The following is a 21,895-nucleotide window of genomic DNA, read 5'->3' as shown; positions in this document are numbered from 1 at the left end:
GTACTGTTGCTGCTTGCTGGGTTTTTGTTTTTGTTTATGGCCTAAAAGTAAAACACAAACAAACAACATGGATAGATTAGATAGAGCCCAATCTTGAATATATTATACTTTTGGGCCTTAAAATTATGGCCTACACATGAAATAGCCTGCCTGCAGCGGTGAAGTACTAAAATTTAAACAAAAACCAAACGCACTTTTAATACAAGTAGAAAAACGATGTAAAAAAAAAATCCTATAGAACACAACTACAACTCATCCTTTATCTATCCTCTTCTTTCACCAAGACCAAGACCATTATCATTATGTATGCAGTCCTAACCGGCGAATGCCCATTTTTTGTCCCAATTCAAATGATAGTTTGTCTCCGACGCTTAAAGGGATATTTATTATAGCTTCCGCTTCTTTAATCTATAGGCCAGAAATTTTGGTCTATTAGACTTGAATTCCAACAAAGCACTATTACGTAGCATGTGTACCAACCCTCCACCAATACCCCATTTCAATAACATGCTTTGAACCAATTAGGCTTTGTCAATTGTCATGCATGTCATCCCCTTCCTTGATGCAACGGCATTTGCAAAAAAAAAAAAAAAAAATGGAAAGTCTGTGTTTGAACACCTTATGAATTAAATGTGTGTTCTTCTTTCATTTGCTTGGCTAATAGGACATCATTGAATTTTTTTTTTTTTTTTTAATCTCTCTAAAATTCCATCTCGCCTTGATATTTAGCTTACAAACCCAAATAGAGACCCAAATCCACAGGTTCTCAAGGCTTTTGGGCTACAAAGCCCTAAATTAGGCCATAGATATGAAGACACAAAAGAGGGACTTCACAAAAAGGGGTTGATGGTCTTAAATCTGCCATAAATAAATAAGTTGCAATGTATGTTTGTGGGTCCCCAACCAACATAAGCCCAAATTGGGTGACCCAGTTAGCAACTCAAGCCTATAGAGAGAACTTGCATATTACTATCAAGCCCAAGGAGATGAGGTTTGGCTGAAAAGGGAGAGAAGATTGAATGGGTGGTTGGTTGGCACTTGGCACACCTCCTTGGTGTTGTTTTTACTGTATAAAAAAACATCATGAGAGATGGGAACAAATCAGCCATGATTTACATGACAACTGTCAAGTCTCTTTACAAATTCATAAGTCTGCCACCCAAATGAATTGGCCTCTATCAGCATTTATTACTCGCAACGACCCTCGTTCTCTTTACTAAAGTCGATCAGCATATACAATTTGCCACAACTCATATTCCACTCCGTCGAGCAAATGAATCTTCCCCTTTACAATTAATACAACAAGCTACTATCCTCCGCTAATCACCAATCTCTGTAATGAAGAAAATATCCTATAAAGAAAAATTGAAGACACATTATCCCAAAGGTTTTGAATTCAACCTGTGCAAGTGAGCAGTATGGGGAAAAAAGAGCCCCCACTTTTGCTTTAAAAGGATTTTAAAGAAAGCTATATCTACCACTAAGGTCTAATCAAAAAGTTGTCTCCCAGTTGATTTCAAACTTTGTAAAATTGAATATCATTCAATACTTATCAAGTTTGCGGGGATCGAGGTCCAACCCCCTAGTGGCCAAGAAACAAGAAAGTACCTTGTTATTTTCCTTTATTTTTTTCCTTTTATAACCACGCCGCTATAGTAAATCTTTTAGGGTCCGTTTAGTTCCCGTAAAATATTTTTCAAAAAATACCTATTTTTTAAAAATATTATTTTTCGAAAAAAAAATATTTTCAAGTGTTTGGTTGTATTATAAAAATTGTTGTATAAAATATTTTCATGTGTTTGGTTTTATTAGGAAATGCTATTTTCCTACAATTTTTTCACATTTTCTTAGCATCCAAATAAATTTTATTACAAAAAATTTCAACATCACAGCCAATTCAACAACAAATTCTAGCAACAAATTCCGGCAACAACAACAACAACAATCAAACTTTAAAAAAACAAAACTGAGTCGTCGACGAGATCGAGGAAGAGAGAGCGATGGGTCACCATCTGGGTCTGGGTCGACGACGAGATCTGGGTCGAAGGTGTGGGTCGTCGAAGGTCTGGGTCAAAGGCGATGGTTCGAAGGTCGAAGGTCGAAGGCGATGAGTCGTCAGTCGAAGGTTTGGGTCGACGGTCTGGGTCTGGGTCGAAGGCTCTAGGCTCTGGGATCGTGGGTCGCCGGCTCTAGTTTGAAGATCGGTGGGTCGTGGGTCGACGGTTTTGGGCTCTGGGTTTGTGGGTCGAAGGTGAGTGGCGGTGGGTCGCCGGATCTGGGCTCTGGGTTCGTGGGTCGCCGGCTCTCTCTTCTTCCTTGCGCTCTCTCTCTCTCTCTCTCTCTCTCTCTCTCCGAAAGTGAATTGAAGGTAAAATGAAAACGGAAATGATTTTCCGTAATCAAAAGGTATTATTGAAGGTCAACGGAAATGATTTTCCATTTGACCGAATTTTCCTTGCGCACCCAAATAGCCTATTTTACGGAAAATGCTTTTCTGAAATTGTTTTCACCCAAAACAAACGGACCCTTATTTTCTCATTTTTATTATTATTTAAGAGGGTTTGTTTGGGCTTTGGGCTTACAAACCCAAAGCCTATTTTGTACGCTCTCATAGTGGAGTTTCTTTTTTTCTCCCTCAGTTGAATTCAAATGCATGGTTGGAGGGGAGTGATGGGTAACTAAAAGGCAAATCATTATTCATAAGTATCGTCCAAGAGCATAAGAGTCATCTAAAAGAAGAAGAGGAAGAAAGAACATCATCCAAAGAAAAATGAAGAAGCACCAGAAGGAAGAAGCGGGTTCGTCTACGAAGAAGACAAGTTGTCTAAAGAAAAGAGCTCATAGATGACAAATAACCACTTAGTAAATTCCAAGTGTTTTCTATGAGCTCTATATAATCAAATAGTTGAAAAATCAAAGGAATTGCTCTATATAATCAAATTCATAATCTATACCTAATTTAACAACTTCATAATCTATACAAATAGTCGATTTTTTTTTTAATGTTTTAACTGAATTTAGTGTCAAGAGTTTTTATCAAAAGATTATTCAACCTAGTTACAAAAGCACCATAAAAACCCATAAAAATGAAATCATTACTAACAAAGATTGTTTGTGCATATTATTGATTGATTATTTCAAGAGGGAATGGGGGTATTTATACCAAAAAAAAATGAGGGTGGAGGCTCACACCATAGTGTGTGCTTCTTGCAATAGGCACTCACCATGGTGTGAGCCTTCTGCCACCACATCAGTCTTCTAGAAGCCTCTCCGACCTGCCTTTCCTGATTTTCTGATTTTTCCCTTCTTCGACCTTATTTTCATGCTGTTGTTTGGACGTCTTTGGGAGTTTGGATTTCTTCAAACTTGAAATTTATGGATGTCTAGTTTCCATAGGTTTTGGCCTAATGAAATTCAGAGTTGCGGTTGTCAAGATGTCATGCTTGAAAGAGAGGTAGTGCAATATAGAAAATTATGTAGCACCTTTCTTGGAATATCAAATGGGATATTATCAAGCCCCTTTTTTTAGGAGTAGATAATCCATCATATTTCAATGTGGTCTAGACCATTTGCACCCATTGTGAATGGATTTATACAGTTTATTGCATGAAAATGCCCCAAAAACAATATTTTTACTTGAAAAACAATGAAATGGTTGAGATATATCCACAATATCCTATGATTTGGCCAAAAATTGTATGATTAGCTTTTGGGCATTTTAGCTTCTTTGGATAATGGGAGCTGGAAGCTAAGATTCAGCTAATCTCAACATTAAGTGCTGATATTGTGGATATATCTCAACCAATAGGTTTAGGACATGGGTTAAGATTAGAGATCTTGTTAGCTGTAACTGGGATCAGAGCTTCAAGGGCTAGCTATTGAGGTCATTATTGGAAATTCTGCTGGAGAGCTTTGTATGCCCTCCAACCACTTTTTCCTAAATTTCCCATTTTAAGATTCATGAGCTTGATTCATAAATCAATTATTATACATTTTTAGCACTAAATAATCTAATTAGTTGAAGCTTAGAAGGTTTGGTGATGACTTCCTTGAGCCATGACTGAAACTTGAAAGAGAAGAAAAGCATTTATTGTTCTTCAACTTTTTAGGCTCTGTTTAGTATGGTATGGCAACTCAAACATGTTTTCAGTTTTTAAATAACATTACATATATTTTCACACTTTTTTATTCACATGTATTTCTATACATATTTTCAAATACATGTTTTTAGTTTTTAAGTGCATATACCAAACACTTTCTTAATCAATTAATGTGACTTGGGTACTGTTCACTTCAGGTGCTACAGTTCCAGTAATGCTGATGGGACTCTAAGTTGACAGGTGGCCAGCTATTGACTTATTTAGGGAGCTTATTTACTTTTGTACAGTTGTCCAACTGGCATCTGATTAGAACTTACTGAACTCAAGAGGAACTACCCAGCTGGCTTAGTTGCACATGTGGACTTCTTTTGCTGTTGTTTTTTGCTGGGTTTTACCGTGTGGGTTAAGCATTTCTGGTAGGCCTTGTCTTAGTGGTTCTCTTCATTTGGGCTTGCTCCTTTGCTCTTACTCTTAGGCCCTAAAAGATAGATAATGTAGCCATAGGTTAGTATAAATGTATTTTCATTGGCTTTGATTGTTAGCGAGAATAACATATACTTTAGGCTTCTATAAATATTCATCATAGGGTCTTGAATAATAATTTCCATGAACTTAAATTATAATTTTTATTAATCTCATAAATAATATTTTACATAGGTTTAATTATTTCAATAATATTTGTCATGCGTAATAACTTGTTGGTGTTTCATAAATGATACTTGCCATGGACTATTTAATTCCCATAGTATTCCATAAAAAATATTTGCCATGAGTTTTTATCAATAGTAATTTCCACGGACTTAATACTGGAGAGATAAATAGTGTAACATAAGATAAATAATTACCACATATTTTTAACATAAGTTCCATGGTTTGGAGTCCCTCAAAAAAAAAAAAGTTCCATGGTTTGTAATATGCTATAAAATAAATAATTTCGATGGGTTTACAATCTCCATGGGTTTATGAAAAAATTGCTAGATAATTTTATTGGCCAAAGTTTGTTAGCATTGGTCTTTGAGGAAAACATTTATATTTGACGATCATAGTATTTTGTCAAGTATCGTTAATCTTGGGCTTTTGAAATAATTATGATTTTCCAAGCATTATTAGCTTTAGACTTTTGAAATAGTAGCATTTGAGCATAATTAGTCATCGGCTTTTAGTAAAATATTTATATTTGATAATTGGGCTACCTAATCATTATTGGTTTTAGACTTTTAAATCATAGTGTTTGCCAAGTATTACTAATCTTGAGCTTTTAAAATAATAGAATTTGCCAAGCATTACTAATCTTGAGCTTTTAAAATAATAGTATTTGCCAAGCATTATTAGTCTCAGGATTTTGAAATAATATGACAATACTTGCCAAATGATATTGGGATTTAAAATAATTGTGTGTCAAGCAGTAATAGTCTTAGGGTTTAAAATGTTTTTTTGCCAAGCAATAATCGTCTTGGACTTTTGATATTGATATTGCCAAGTAGTTAGCTTGGGCTTTGATGTTGCCAAGTAGTTTGCTTGGACTTTGAATAAAATGGAATGTATGTATTGGGCTCATAAGGCCGATTTTGGGCTCATAGGACCGATTTTGGGCTTTCCCAAATAGTAATATAAATTTTCATAGGATATGAGACTTTGGGCTTTTTATGATGGTTTATATCGTGGGCTAATTTAGGGAGTAAGATGGTAAATAATTGTATAGGATATTTGGGTATTCTTCAATGAGTGGGTAAGTAGGATCGAATAGGATTGTGGCATGCAAAATGTGTGAAAATTTATACCTTAATAGAGGTAAAATATTTTACGAACAATGTTTTTCCCTTTTCAAATGTTTGTTTACATGTAAAATGTGGTCAAACTTGTAAAATATTTTTCGTTAACCGTAAAATCCTTTATAAAAGTTGTAAAATATTTTCTTTTTAAAATTTTGGTAAAATATTTTATAAAAGCATCTCCTGAGTGGCTTGCTCATCACATGCTCCTCTCACCCCATTTGGTGGGCTAAGCACCTGGAGTTGCCCGCTCTAGTGATTAGTACCAACTGTTTGGAGTTGTTGTTTCGATGACCGGTTCCATCGATTAGGGGGTCAAAGCTACTGTTTTGGCTACTATTGTCGAAGGTTTAGTCACCAAAGATGCTATTTCGACTAGTAGTGTCGACAATCTCGTTACTGGAAATGTCATTGTTTTGTACACTGGTGTTAGCGGTCTAGCAACTAGAGACACCACTCCAGCGACAGTCACTAGAGCTGCCATTCTAACTACTGCTTCCAATGATTTGATCATCGGACCTTTAGCACCAGCAACCCCGATAGCTAAGTTACTTGTTTGGTGGTTTTTTTGAAAATTTTTACTTGTTATACCAAACATCTGAAAATATTTGACTGAAAATGTTTCACATTTATAAATTTGGCGAAGCAATATAAAATAAACACCATTATATCAACACATGTACTAGATACACACAATAAATCAGATACACCACATTATACCCTATTATAATTTATAAACACTATTATATCACTCATTAGTTAATTTTCAAAAGATTAAATCTTGCTACACACTCGTCAATGCATACAACTTGTACACACTCCATTAAAATTAGCTAAAATTTTGAAGTCATTTCTTGAAACATGATTTTACAATTTTAATTGAAATTTTGTTTTTTCAAAGTAGTGTGTTTAGATTGTGTGTAATTGTGAGCGTGTGATAATCATTACTCTTTTCAAGAGTATATCAGAGAGAGACAAAAGTATAACGGTACATATAAATAGTGATCATATTTATCGTAAGATTGATTTTTTTTTTTTTTTTTTAAATATCTACAATTTGGAAAAATGTTAATTACAATAAGGATTATGTATTTGGAATTTGTTGATTGCTGAGGAATGGGCCAGATGTTTTTTTTTTTCTTTTTTAAATAATTCAAAATTTTGAGTCATCAATTATACATTTTTAAAGTCTAAAATCTAACTTTTGAGGGAGCCAAATTCAAAAAGTCTAAAACCTAAATTTTATTGGTGCCACGCACATTTTAAAACCTTACCTCGGGGGGGGCCCCCCCCCCCCCCGTGTTAAGAGTATTTCATCATCAACATCAATTTCAGATCATATTCATGATAATTGAAGTGATAAGAAAGAGCTTAAGGCTAGCTGTAGACACTCCATTTTGTATCCATAATTTAACCTTGGAAGATAACAAAGTAACCGCTTTATGTGCCACAAAAAATCATGGTTGCAGTTTAGTCATTAACTCATTCATCATATCATGAAAGTGATCTTGAGATTTCAATGATCCCAATGATACATCTAGTTTCCAAATCAGACAGTCTGATCGAAAGATATCGCAACATCAAGTTTTAACGGTTTGCATGCATTCATTTGGGTGAAACCTATCACACATGATAAATTGAAATTAATTTTGAATGGTTGTTAAATAAAATTAATTTTTGTGATTGGTGGAATATTTTTACTAAGGTGTTATTTGTTGCATAAGATTAAAACAAGTAAGCTGATAAGATTTAAAAACTGTAAATAATATGGTTTTAAAGTAATTATCTTCAAGATAAATAAAGCTTCTCACAAAGTGTATAAGTTCTTTAATTGAGTCGCTGTGTGTTTATGACTTTAAAATAAAGCTTTTGATAACTCAAGAAAATCAGTGGGTTGAAAATCTTCAGACTTCAATAATCTTGAGAGTTGAATCCTGTAAAACCAAACTCAATCAGAGTAAAGACCGGTGGAGGCCGGTCTATGACCCTCCGATGATGAAGTTAGAAGGCTGGAATAGAGGAAAAAATATCTAAGTGTTTTCTCCTTCCTCTCAAATGAAAAAGTCAGAATCCTTTACCTCTACGCAGAATTGTGTTTATATAGTGTATGGAACGGTTATTTTCTCTGATAACCGTTCCTATTGTCAAAGAGTTCACCAAAATCGGAGGTAACTTCCATAACTTCCGTAGATGTTGCTTCACCTAAACCGGTGTCTCACTGCGAGTGATGGAGGTTTTGATTTATTGGTTAAGTCACGAATGCTTGGCTCGTCCATCCCTAATTAGGGGTGGACGTGCCTTAGCATGGCCATGCCTTCCTCGTCCGTCCTTTGGGACGGACGAGACCTTGTTCATCCGTCCCAAAGGACGGACGCGGCAATCTTGGTTGTGCCATCTTTCTTCTTCCGTAGACGAGCCATATGGACATTTTCAAGGTGGTGTTTTATGGCATCATCAGTTGCCCCCTTGTTCATTGGGTCGTCTTAAGACAGAGGGTGTGTTAGTAGCAGTTTGGTGTGCCACGTGTCAAGAACTTGTTGGTAGAAAAATCTCGTCGATTGATCTACTCGAGGAGCGTGCCACGTGTCTCTTAATGATTGGGCTACGTCGCTTCAGATGCCTGAGCTTGCTCCCTATAAATAGTGGAATACCTCCGGTACCCTCTTCATTTCTGAAATTTCTTTCCTTGTCCTTCCTCGTCTTAGATATTCGTCTAGAAGCTTCTCGCGTCTATAGCCTTCTTCCGTCCTAGATCCAGGTATTTTTCTTTTTCTCGTCCTTAGTTTTCCTGTTAAGATGGTAGATATTGTACTTTCCTCGTCTAGTGATAGTGTAAATAAGGCTATAGACGAATATAATGACGAGAGTAGTTACGATAGTTCCAGTAGCAATAGTGACAGTAGTGGGGGGAACACCACGGACGAGGAATACGTCTCTGGCGTCCTTGGGCTTTCTGTGGAAGTTTTACAGGAACAGCTTAGGAAGGCCTCTGGGTCTCAAGCTGGTAGGTTACCCGTCCGAGGAGAATGGTGTTGCAACCCTCACTTCGGGATTGGCGTCTATGAAGCTTACCTCTTGGGGGGTTTAAGATTTCTTTTGAACGTATTTACTAGGGAGTTGTTAATTAGGTTAGGTTTAGAAATATGTCAATTCAACCCAAATGCATGGAGACTAATCGTCTCAATGCAAGTTTTGTGGGGTGAAGTATTTGGAAGGGACTGTCCTCTTACTGTGGACGAGTTCCTTTACTGCTACAAACCTTCAGAGATACACCAATCCCTTGGCTTCCACCAATTTACAGCCAGGGGTAAAGATTGTAGGTTGATCAAGTCCTTGGCCTCGTCTGACAGAAAATGGAAGACAGAATTTTTCTTCGTCTCCGGCTTCTGGGCTGGAAATCCTGTAGACGTTGGCCGGGACTCCTTTGGCCGTTATACTGGGGACCTAGGAAACCTTCGTCCTGAAGGTAAGTTGTTCCCCTTTTTCTTTTTATTTTGTCTTTATATTTGTTTATTTATTTTTAATATCGACGGCCAACTAACAGGAGTATGTTTTATTTCAGCTGTTGAACGTCCGTCCCTAAGTAAGTTTTTTCGTGACCGCGTCCACAGAGCTCGTCTTCACGTGGATAGGGACTTTCACTCCTTGGTCTCACTTAGACGCCTTGCCAAGTGGGGTTTGGGCCCTAATCCATCCGACGAAGCTATTGCTCACGAGGTCACAGTAAGGAGAAGTATGTTTCTAGTCCTTATCGTCCTTGCATTTTGTTTTGTTTTGTTTCTAAAGGTGTTTTTATCTTCTTTTTTTTTTTTTTTTACCCTTAAAATAACAAATATTAACCAATGAGAGAGAGAGAGAGAGAGAGAGAGAGAGAGATGCCAAGTGGGGCGGCTGGGTGCTTCAACAAACATTCAATAGCTACATAGAAAGGTCGTTGGGAGAAGACACAATTATTATTGAAGGTTGAGAAGTAGAGTGGCTATACAGAGTTCAATAATTATTTTGATACTTTTACCTTTATGAAATAGAAAAGCTTTACAGGGCTATCATCTATACAATAATAAAGGCTAAAGAGTTGCACATTTGCATCCGACAAAAAAAATTTTAAGCGCCAAAAAATTGACTCTTTGAGAGTTGATGGCTACTGCTGCTACTTAGTAAACGCACACACACAACTACACCTATTATATAAATAAATATTATTTATCATCTAAAATATATAATCCCATCTCCCATCTATATTATCCATTTGACTAATAAATGAATAATGTTCATGATGATTACGTTGATTTCACAGATACATATAGGACCACAACATTGAGGCATGTGGTCCAAATATATACCATAATAAATAAATGAAATATGTATCCCTTAGCATTAATATATATAATTATCAGTGACCTACACATTGTACTCACAACCACAATCACAACCAGAGAGAGAGAGAGAGAGAGTTTGGACGGTTTTAATGGGAAGAAGCCCCTGTTGTTCCAAGGAGGGCTTGAACAAAGGTGCTTGGACGGCTCAAGAAGACAAAATTCTCACAGAATACGTTAGAATCCATGGTGAAGGACAATGGGGAAAACTTCCAAAAAGAGCAGGTAAGATATATATACATATATAGTAGCTAATAAGAGTGCTTTTCTTTCTGTTTCCTTTAATAAATTAAGGAAGGGAGAGCTAGCTTAGAATTTAGAATATTGGTACGTACGTCCGTACAGAGCTAGATTCATTTGGTCTGCGTGCAGGTTTGAAAAGATGTGGGAAGAGCTGCAGGCTTCGCTGGTTGAATTATCTTAGACCAGACATTAAGAGAGGTAACATATCACCGGATGAAGAAGAACTCATCATTAGGCTTCACAAGCTCCTGGGAAACAGGTTTTCTTTCTTCTCCGATCCGCTACCCCTGAAATCGTTTGAAAAATCATAATGGATAGCTTTAGACGTGTCATCTTCTCCAATATTCTCACCTCATGTCATGGATGGTTTATATGTGTGTGTGTGTGTGTGTGTGTGTGTGTGACGTGGTCGTGGTGAATGGTGGAGAACAATAGTAGAATAATGTGAAAATCAGTGGCTTGAGATGTTCCCCAAATATATTTTTAAGTTATTGAATTTTTGTGTATGTAACAATATATTTTTAATTAGTTCTAAGAGTGTTAATTTGCTTATATAGCTTTCGTTCAGATGGATCGACATTAATTTCCAGAGGTCAAATTCCCCCAACCCTTATAGAAAAAGAGAACACCATATATAATTTGATGATAAGACACAGACTTTTGATCTGTTTATTCTAATTTGTAGATGGTCTCTAATAGCTGGGAGGCTTCCAGGCCGAACAGACAATGAAATAAAGAACTATTGGAACTCAAATCTGGCCAGAAAAGTTCATGACAACAAAAGTGCTACTCCAACTCCTTCAGGCCACTCCAGCGAGGACAAATCCAAGATTGATTTGCAGGTGGTCCGGACCAACGACGCAATTAACAACAAAAATTATCATTTTTACACCAAAGATTCATGGCTATCCGAGGACTGTGACCATACATTTAATAATAAGTCCTTGGAATTTGATATGTACCATGGATTGTCGTCTTTTGCTAACGGATCAGAAAATATTCAATCATCAGATTTTATGATGGATTTCAATATGGGAGAGCTTTGCTTCTCTGATCTTCTCATCAGCTCTTACCTTCCAGACTCATGTGTCTTCGAATGTAGCAATGGCTATGATAATGGATTGTCCCCCTCTTTGGAAAAATGTTCAATATTCTCCAGTGAAATGCTGTGTGATTGGACCTTCATTCAGTAATTGTGTTCAACCCAAGGTGACTCCTCCCAGCAGTCTACATCCATTAGCTTCCTCTCTTGACTCTGAAGTGGAATAGCAGGTAGGATAATTGAGTAGAAATTAACTCATCTTAATATGACAATGAAACCTTGGTCTTTTACTGTTTATTACCTCGTAAGATTTTATGTTAATTTGGTATGTTTATTGAAAATTTTATTAGTGCTTTATTTCCATTTGTTGATGTTAGCGGGCTTTTTAAATAAACAATGTATTTATAGTTGTACTTTTTTTTTTTTTTGAGAATGAATTTTTATAGTTATACTTGGTGTGTAAGTTTTGTAGAGCAATAAATAAAAGTTTGTCCTTTCTTTATCATGCTAATATATAAGCTATTAGTTTATAAAAAAAAAATACATAGGTTATTATGGGTTCTCCAGGGGTAGACTCCCTCCCTCTTACATAGGGGTGAGTCCCACTCAACATGAGACTCACTCCCATGTAAGGGGGAGGGAGTATACTCCTAGACTACCTAATAAATTTTCCTAATACAAAATGTATATTAAACAATACTAAATAACAACATTCCGATCAAAAGACCCGTCAACAGACAACTTGATCTACTTTGAACTTGGAAGACTTGCGAAAAATAGTAAACACTTTTGCCAGAGAGCATTGGTGTGTGTTGGCCAAAACCTCTTTGATAGCTAAGAGTAATGCAAGAGATGCACCCAAATCCACACCTTGCTTATGTGTCAACTCTTGATTGAATTTCAATACTTTTACATAGGCCCACCACATGTACTTGAAGATGCTGAAGTCCAATCAATAGTTGATACACAAACATAGTGCGATAATGGGTGTGTCCCTATCTTTACTCGATAGCTTAACTATAACTCACAATCAATAGGAGTGTAAGTAAAATACAACTATAGTATGTTCCCTGAGACCTTTTAAAGGAGATGGTTGGTGATTTATATAGGAACTATTAGGGTTATCCTAACCATAACCATAGCTATAGTCGACAAATTTGATTGACCTAAAATGTTAGAAATCCATGGATAGAACTCACCATTGAAAACTGGCTTGCAAGAGGAAGGTGTCCAAGAGTTTATAAACACATGGCTAAGTCTACACTTAATTTATGTGGAACACTTGGATCATAACATACCACCATGCTTCGCAGCCAATATCCACAATGGCCACTCTATCAACACTGACCCGATAGTAACCCTTTCTATTTTTGGTGGCTCTACTCACCTATCAGTTATTCAATGACTTAGTACGCCATTTTAATCTAGCCTCTAGGTCGCCCCTTCTGAGACCCAACCATAAAGCCACAACTTATTTGACCCCATACTCAATGAGCTATGTCTGATTACTAGATGTTGTGGTTGGCTTTGATACTAAATGATAGGAACCCATTGGTAGAACTCACCCTTGAAAACCGGCTTGTAAGGGGAGGGTGCTTAAGATCTTATAAACACATGATTAAGCTTACACTTATTCCATATGGGACACTATGATCATAACATAAAACCACCAAATTCAAGTGTTAAATTGGTCTATGGCAGGTCATTGATAATAGGAACTAATGATTTCAATTTGAGTGGTGGGTTTACCTTTTAAGACTTCAACAAATTCGACCTATCTGATTGCCTTCCTCTATCGCTGCGGATTTTCGCAAAATTTGGTGAGATCTCCACTCCACCGTGGTGGTTGATTTCGACTAAAGCAGTGGTTGACGATAGGTCTTCAATTTTTCCACCCAACATGGTTGAATCTAGTGACAAGTGGACACCAAATCTATCAGTTTCAACCCGTGGACACCCTTAATTAGGATTATATTAGATTTAAAAAAAATATGTTCTAGACCACATAACCCGAAGAAAAATACTAAATCTGTCTCAAGAATTTTGAAACCAAATTAAAAAATGGGTCTACCTATACTTGACCCGCTTAACTACAAGTCAGGTCAACCCGCACCCAACCTATTTATTAAAATCAATTTTTGTTTCCTCATTTCAAATTCTATAAGAGAGTACAACATATTCATTTTTACAATTATACAACACATTTAGTATTTATGGTAATGATATACTATACCTAAAGAAAAATTATGTTCTATAATATGTATTTATTTACTAATCTTTTATGATAATCATCAGTAAACTATAGATTGTGTATAATTAAAAAATTGTGTTTTATTTAAATTTTATTTTTTGAGTAATTTGTAATTTGCTATCTTATTTGTATTGAAATTGAAAGTTCGGATTTGTATAAAAACACAAGAGCTTGTTCAAACCCCCAAATCCAATTAAAAAATTACGACTAGATAACTTTTACTCTAACTTATACTAAGAGCGGAACAAGAGTAAATGAGCGCAAATAACCGATATCACTACCCTAAGCCATATTCATCCATTATCAACAATAAAAGGAAAGCATAAAGAGTAGGGAAGAGAGATGCAAATACAAGATAACACCGAGATGTGTTATCGAAAAGGAAACCGAAGAACTCAATGAAAAACCTCTCCGTGACCCTCCAAGTTGAAATTGATCCACTAGAGAATAAAGTTAGAGTACACGAATAATAAAAGACCCTCCAAACCTAGTCTACCCAGTGTACTTCAACCCTTCAAGCTCTTGCTACCAACTGACTTCTCAAAACCTCGTCTTCTCTAGCTTTCCGGATTTTGCAATTCAACCCAATTGCATTCGCCAATGAATGGCTCATTCCAAAGCTTCCCAGCAGCACCAAATTCTCACTTTTTACTCTGAATGGGTGTGGTAAGTGTTTGAGCTATCAACCTCTCAGAGATATGGAAATGGAGAGGTAGGAGTTGAGGAAAACCGCAAGAAAATGTGTAGATGATTGTGGGTACAATAATCTCTAACTCTCAAGTGTATTTTTTAGGATTTTCTCTCTGAAAGACACTCATTTTTTCAATTTGTAGGTAATGAGGGTATATATAGTGTGGGTAAAGACTTGATAAAGCAAACATAACTTTTTGCCAAATAGAAAGTTTCACGAGTACTTCGCGAGATGGCCTTTTCTGCGAGACACTTGTGAAAACCTCTAAGCTGGCATGACTCTTCATCTTCCAGTCATGTGCTCTACGCGTGGCTTTTTCGCGAGTAAGCTTCTCGCGAGACACTCTCGAAATCCACTTGTTTATCCTTTTAAGCTTGAGTCTTCACACTCATCCCTTAAAATTGAAACCCACATACATACAAGAAAAAATAATTGAAGAAATTACAATCAAATTTGGCACAAAATTAAAACCAACACAAAATAGTTATAAAATACAACTTTATAGAAATGAAGACATAAGACAACATAATCATGTTGTTGTTGTTATTATTATTATTATTATTATTATTATTTATTTTTCTTCATGTTAAAGAATTTAGGTCCACTTGTAATCCAATTGACCCAACATGTTCACAACCTCTTTAAGAAAACTTGTTTTGATCTGATCTCGTTATAACCCATAACTCGATAAACCTAAACCCGATATCATTCATAATTCATAACCCAATGAACCTAACCCATCCTAACCAATTTTCCTATTCTAGAATGTATATGGCCATTTTCTGCTCAATTCTCTCCCATTATCCTTTGTCATGGCATGATGGGAGTGGTGGCATTTAAGTAGGGCTTAATTCTAGGGATTTGGACTCATGATGGAGAATGTGGTTTAGTGGGGGTGAATCTCACAGAGAATCACTCCTTTCCAAATCACATCGAGAGAAGTTTATCCCAAAGACCTCGTNCTCTGCACATTATTTCATCTGGAACTCCTTGAAGATGCATAGTGGTCTTGAAGGTGGCAATGTGATCAAAAGGGTCTCGATTCCCATCGTACGAATCTAAAGAAGGCATTTTGAATTTCGGTGGTAGGGGATGGCCATTGATGGAGGCCGTAAAGGGAGAATCAGTTCTATGAACCAAATCTTCTACTGGGCTTGCCCTCCTCATATTCTCCTTCATTTCGTCCATGGCCTTCTTCATCTGATCCATCTCTTTCTTCAAGTCGGATGCCCTTCTCGAAGTGGTATCTCTTGATGGACTCCCATGCTGAAAGTTCTCTCTGCCCTCTTGACCCTGAGTTTGCCCTTCTTCTTCCTGCTCTTGACGCATCTGCCTTCTTAAGTTAACTTCTCTCCGTAAATCCTGATTCTGGCGAGTTAACTCCGCCATCGCAGCCGCCATAGATTGCATATGTTGGACAGACAGGGCCTACATATTGGGTGCACATTGTCGGTCGCGATGAGGATTACTTGATGCGTCCCTACTCTGTTGAGGGCCTGGGCTAGTTGCTGTTGATCTACTCCGAACCATTTCAAACCCTTTCACGTGAGAAAGAAAATCGCAGAACTAAACAAGTTCAAGAGCGACAAATACGTTCCCCACAGACGGCGCCAACTGATAACTCAAGAAAATCAGTGGGTTGAAAATCTTCAGACTTCAATAATCTTGAGAGTTGAATCCTGTAAAACCAAACTCAATCAGAGTAAAGACTGGTGGAGGCCGGTCTATGACCCTCCGATGATGAAGTTAGAAGGCTGGAATAGAGGAAAAAATATCTAAGTGTTTTCTCCTTCCTCTCAAATGAAAAAGTCAGAATCCTTTACCTCTACGCAGAATTGTGTTTATATAGTGTATGGAACAGTTATTTTCTCTGATAACCGTTCCTATTGTCAAGGAGTTCACCAAAATCGGAGGTAACTTCCATAACTTCCGTAGATGTTGCTTCACCTAAACCGGTGTCTCACTGCGAGTGATGGAGGTTTTGATTTATTGGTTAAGTCACGAATGCTTGGCTCGTCCATCCTTAATTAGGGGTGGACGTGCCTTAGCATGGCCATGCCTTCCTCGTCCGTCCTTTGGGACGGACGAGACCTTGTTCGTCCGTCCCAAAGGACGGACGCGGCAATCTTGGCTGTGCCATCTTTCTTCTTCCGTAGACGAGCCATATGGACATTTTCAAGGTGGTGTTTTATGGCATCATCAGCTTTTATATGGTCTAGAGGTTTAGTGAATGAAATCCTAGCAATTCAAGTCATTATAGGCCGAAATTCAGATATAAGAATTCTAAAATCGTAGAGCTCAATAGATCAAGAGGTGTCGAGCATAGTGTCGAGAATTCTTCACTAAGTCTCAATAGATGCTAGTGTTGAGCTTGTGTTGTGACTAATGTCGAGCTATTCTTCACTTGTTTCTTGGTTCAATCTTCATGTCTTTAATGATACCACTTGTTATGTCTATGCAACATTTTGATACATTAAACCCAACTTAGATTTATCCAATTACAAGTGAAGTACATTTTGTCAAAGGATAAGCCAATACATAGAAAATATGACCCTAACACATCCATAGCTTTATTATGGCCTTGAAGAGTCCAAGCCTTACAACTAGAGTATGGGCTGGCAAATGACAAAAATAGGCCTTCAATAACTGGTAAGTAAAGTCTTACCGTAATTTTCAATTTTATACTATTAAACATAGAAGTTTTGCCATTGACAATGCATGACATGCTTTTTGTCTGTCTAGAATGTTGAAACGACTAATTTGGATATTTCTTAAAATTTAGGCATTTTTATTTTCAAATTAGTGATTTGATTTAAACCAAAAATTCAGGGAGATTTTATGGCTTTTTATTTTATTTAAATAAATGATATTACGTTATTGGATTTAAGAACTACAGTTGCTCGCCGTACTCCAACGAGATGATTGAAAATTTCATTTGGGGGGAGAGGAGGAGACATGGTTAGGAAAATTGGATGATGGGCCATAGAACCACCTGTTAATTTGTTAGTGACATTGCTTTCAAGACTTTTTGTTTTTTAATAAGAATAAAATTTAGTTACAAAATTGGTTATAACATAAGACTATAATCTTAATATCTTTTTATTGGATATGAATGTTGACAAATCCACCGTTTGATTACTTCTTTTTCTTATATCCCTCATACTTGCAAAATTTCTAAAAAATCAAATATCAGTAGCTATATCATCAATAAATTGTTTAAATTGCATGTTTTTGTAGTTTAAAATTATGTATAAAATATAAGGTTGTAGATTATATAGTAAATAACATCCAATTAATACAAAAGTTTACATATGTATTGAGAATGTAAAGAACATGTAACTCAATGGTTAGATTTTTAAAATATGCAGTAATATTTATTTTATTGAGTAAAGTTGTAACCTTATACTACAATTAATTTTGTAGATAAACTTTATCATTTTAGTAAACATTGCTTTCATGACTTTGGTTATTATTTGTCTGGACTACTGAGTACCTTCTATTATGGAAACACCTAAAAAAGATTAAAATAAAAAGTAAGGTACACCATTGGCACTTAAAGTTAGTATGTGTTTGGGTTAAGATTAAAAATTAAAATTGTTTTACTATTCGGTTTATTTTTACTACTATTTATGGGCCTTACTATATTTTTTGACACTATTTATAGGTCTCACTGTATTATTTCAACTAACTTTTACCTTTATTTATCGTACTTTCAACAAAATAAGAGGTATCTAAACACACCCTTACCACGAATTGTTTTGTGGCTGAACTTTGGGGATTAAGGGATGGATTATTGCTGTGTAGTAATCTAAATTTTCCCTCTCTTATTGTTGAAATGGATGCTAAAGCCATTGTGGAGATATTTTGTAAAATGGGGTATGTTAATGATGTGTTTTCCCCCATTTTGGATGACTGCAGGATGCTCATTACCAAGTTTCAACACGTGCAATTTAATCACTGCTACCTCCAGTCGAATCAGTGTGCAGATGCTCTTGCAAGGTTAGGTGCAAATCAAGACTTAGACTTTAGAATTTATGAAAGTCCGCCTGTGGACGTTTTTGTTTTTTTGGATCAGGACAGCAATGGTCTGTGTTTTAACAGACTGTGTCCGGTTTTTGCTGCTCCTTCTTAGCTTTATATTATCGTCTCTTCCACCAAAAAAAAAAAAAAAACACACCCTTAAAATAACAAATATTAACCAATGAGAGAGAGAGAGAGAGAGAGAGAGAGAGAGATGCCAAGTGGGGCGGCTGGGTGCTTCAACAAACATTCAATAGCTACATAGAAAGGTCGTTGGGAGAAGACACAATTATTATTGAAGGTTGAGAAGTAGAGTGGCTATACAGAGTTCAATAATTATTTTGATACTTTTACCTTTATGAAATAGAAAAGCTTTACAGGGCCATCATCTATATAATAATAAAGGCTAAAGAGTTGCACATTTGCATCCAAAAAAAAAAAATTTTAAGCGCCAAAAAATTGACTCTTTGAGAGTTGATGGCTACTGCTGCTACTTAGTAAACGCACACACGCAACTACACCTATTATACAAATAAATATTATTTATCATCTAAAATATATAATCCTATCTCCCATCTATATTATCCATTTGACTAATAAATGAATAATGTTCATGATGATTACGTTGATTTCACAGATACATATAGGACCACAACATTGAGGCATGTGGTCCAAATATATACCATAATAAATAAATGAAATATGTATCCCTTAGCATTAATATATATAATTATCAGTGACCTACACATTGTACTCACAACCACAATCACAACCAGAGAGAGAGAGAGAGAGAGAGAGAGAGAGTTTGGACAGTTTTAATGGGAAGAAGCCCCTGTTGTTCCAAGGAGGGCTTGAACAAAGGTGCTTGGACGGCTCAAGAAGACAAAATTCTCACAGAATACGTTAGAATCCATGGTGAAGGACAATGGGGAAAACTTCCAAAAAGAGCAGGTAAGATATATATACATATATAGTAGCTAATAAGAGTGCTTTTCTTTCTGTTTCCTTTAATAAATTAAGGAAGGGAGAGCTAGCTTAGAATTTAGAATATTGGTACGTACGTCCGTACAGAGCTAGATTCAATTGGTCTGCGTGCAGGTTTGAAAAGATGTGGGAAGAGCTGCAGGCTTCGCTGGTTGAATTATCTTAGACCAGACATTAAGAGAGGTAACATATCACCGGATGAAGAAGAACTCATCATTAGGCTTCACAAGCTCCTGGGAAACAGGTTTTCTTTCTTCTCCGATCCGCTACCCCTGAAATCGTTTAAAAAATCATTATGGATAGCTTTAGACGTGTCATCTTCTCCAATATTCTCACCTCATGTCGTGGATGGTTTATATATGTTTGTGTGTGTGTAAAGTGGTCGTGGTGACTGGTGGAGAACAATAGTAGAATAATGTGAAAATCAGTGGCTTGAGATGTTCCCCAAATATATTTTTAAGTTATTGAATTTTTGTGTATGTAACAATACAAATTTGACCCCCTAGCTAAAATTTGAAAATTATAGTTTGCCACCGCGGGCAAACCAAAACCAAAATTCTTAGTTCTGCCATTACTGAAAATGATAGTCCACTGCTGACCGTCGACTACTTCAACTTGTAACAAATTAAAGTTGCAGTTGTAGAAGAATTGTTCCTTAGATACATGTTTTACTGGAACCTACATATTTCCAGACATAATTCTTATCTTTTTGTGAGCTTTAATTAGTTCTAATTAAGAGTGTTAATTTGCTTATATAGCTTTCGTTCAGATGGATCGACATTAATTTCCAGAGGTCAAATTCCCCCAACCCTTATACTTTTAGAAAAAGAGAACACCATATATAATTTGATGATAAGACACAGACATTTGATCTGTTTATTCTAATTTGTAGATGGTCTCTAATAGCTGGGAGGCTTCCAGGCCGAACAGACAATGAAATAAAGAACTATTGGAACTCAAATCTGGCCAGAAAAGTTCATGACAACAAAAGTGCTACTCCAACTCCTTCAGGCCACTCCACCGAGGACAAATCCAAGATTAATTTGCAGGTGGTCCGGACCAACGACGCAATTAACAAAAAAAATTATCATTTTGACACCAAAGATTCATGGCTATCCGAGGACTGTGACCATACATGTAATAATAAGTCCTTGGAATTTGATATGTACCATGGATTGTCGTCTTTTGCTAACGGATCAGAAAATATCCAATCATCGGATTTTATGATGGATTTCAATATGGGAGAGCTTTGCTTCTCTGATCTTCTCATCAGCTCTTACCTTCCAGACTCATGTGTCTTCGAATGTAGCAATGGCTATGATAATGGATTGTCCCCCTCTTTGGAAAAATGTTCAATATTCTCCAGTGAAATGCTGTGTGACTGGACCTTCATTCAGTAATTGTGTTCAACCCAAGGTGACTCCTCCCAGCAGTCTACATCCATTAGCTTCCTCTCTTGACTCTGAAGTGGAATAGCAGGTAGGATAATTGAGTAGAAATTAACTCATCTTAATATGACAATGAAACCTTGGTCTTTTACTGTTTATTACCTCGTAAGATTTTATGTTAATTTGGTATGTTTATTGAAAATTTTATTAGTGCTTTATTTCCATTTGTTGATGTTAGCGGGCTTTTTAAATAAACAATGTATTTATAGTTGTACTTTTTTTTTTTTTTGAGAATGAATTTTTATAGTTATACTTGGTGTGTAAGTTTTGTAGAGCAATAAATAAAAGTTTGTCCTTTCTTTATCATGCTAATATATAAGCTATTAGTTTATAAAAAAAAAATACATAGGTTATTATGGGTTCTCCAGGGGTAGACTCCCTCCCTCTTACATAGGGGTGAGTCCCACTCAACATGAGACTCACTCCCATGTAAGGGGGAGGGAGTATACTCCTAGACTACCTAATAAATTTTCCTAATACAAAATGTATATTAAACAATACTAAATAACAACATTCCGATCAAAAGACCCGTCAACAGACAACTTGATCTACTTTGAACTTGGAAGACTTGCGAAAAATAGTAAACACTTTTGCCAGAGAGCATTGGTGTGTGTTGGCCAAAACCTCTTTGATAGCTAAGAGTAATGCAAGAGATGCACCCAAATCCACACCTTGCTTATGTGTCAACTCTTGATTGAATTTCAATACTTTTACATAGGCCCACCACATGTACTTGAAGATGCTGAAGTCCAATCAATAGTTGATACACAAACATAGTGCGATAATGGGTGTGTCCCTATCTTTACTCGATAGCTTAACTATAACTCACAATCAATAGGAGTGTAAGTAAAATACAACTATAGTATGTTCCCTGAGACCTTTTAAAGGAGATGGTTGGTGATTTATATAGGAACTATTAGGGTTATCCTAACCATAACCATAGCTATAGTCGACAAATTTGATTGACC

The 21,895-nt window shown here is 36.3% G+C and overlaps 2 protein-coding genes across 2 annotated transcripts; both read left to right on the top strand.

Moving 5' to 3' along the window:
- The first annotated feature begins 10,273 nt into the window (after nucleotides 1-10,273).
- On the top strand, nucleotides 10,274-12,051 carry LOC136064994 (transcription factor MYB1-like). Its single transcript, XM_065767565.1, has 3 exons — nucleotides 10,274-10,473; nucleotides 10,621-10,750; nucleotides 11,177-12,051. The coding sequence occupies exons 1-3, from the start codon at nucleotides 10,341-10,343 to the stop codon at nucleotides 11,682-11,684; spliced, it is 771 nt and encodes a 256-aa protein (XP_065623637.1). The 5' UTR covers nucleotides 10,274-10,340; the 3' UTR covers nucleotides 11,685-12,051.
- Nucleotides 12,052-19,157: 7,106 nt separating this feature from the next.
- LOC111986656 (transcription factor MYB1) lies at nucleotides 19,158-21,246 on the top strand. The gene is made up of 3 exons (XM_024018340.2): nucleotides 19,158-19,446; nucleotides 19,594-19,723; nucleotides 20,372-21,246. Exons 1-3 carry the CDS (start codon nucleotides 19,314-19,316, stop codon nucleotides 20,877-20,879), a joined length of 771 nt encoding a protein of 256 aa, XP_023874108.1. The 5' UTR covers nucleotides 19,158-19,313; the 3' UTR covers nucleotides 20,880-21,246.
- Nucleotides 21,247-21,895: the final 649 nt, after the last annotated feature.

This window comes from Quercus suber, unplaced genomic scaffold (genome assembly GCF_002906115.3).
Source record: "Quercus suber isolate HL8 unplaced genomic scaffold, Cork oak 2.0 scaffold_823, whole genome shotgun sequence".
NCBI classification, from domain to species: Eukaryota; Viridiplantae; Streptophyta; class Magnoliopsida; order Fagales; family Fagaceae; genus Quercus; species Quercus suber.
This window is presented reverse-complemented; position numbering and strand designations above follow the sequence as displayed.

Excerpts from the sequence above, each read along its gene's own strand:
- LOC136064994 (XM_065767565.1), top strand. The coding sequence starts at position 10,341 with ATGGGAAGAAGCCCCTGTTGTTCCAAGGAGGGCTTGAACAAAGGTGCT. Across the intron at positions 10,474-10,620 it reads AAAACTTCCAAAAAGAGCAG|GTTTGAAAAGATGTGGGAAG; the intron begins GTAAGATATATA and ends GTCTGCGTGCAG. Across the intron at positions 10,751-11,176 it reads CACAAGCTCCTGGGAAACAG|ATGGTCTCTAATAGCTGGGA; the intron begins GTTTTCTTTCTT and ends TCTAATTTGTAG.
- LOC111986656 (XM_024018340.2), top strand. The coding sequence starts at position 19,314 with ATGGGAAGAAGCCCCTGTTGTTCCAAGGAGGGCTTGAACAAAGGTGCT. Across the intron at positions 19,447-19,593 it reads AAAACTTCCAAAAAGAGCAG|GTTTGAAAAGATGTGGGAAG; the intron begins GTAAGATATATA and ends GTCTGCGTGCAG. Across the intron at positions 19,724-20,371 it reads CACAAGCTCCTGGGAAACAG|ATGGTCTCTAATAGCTGGGA; the intron begins GTTTTCTTTCTT and ends TCTAATTTGTAG.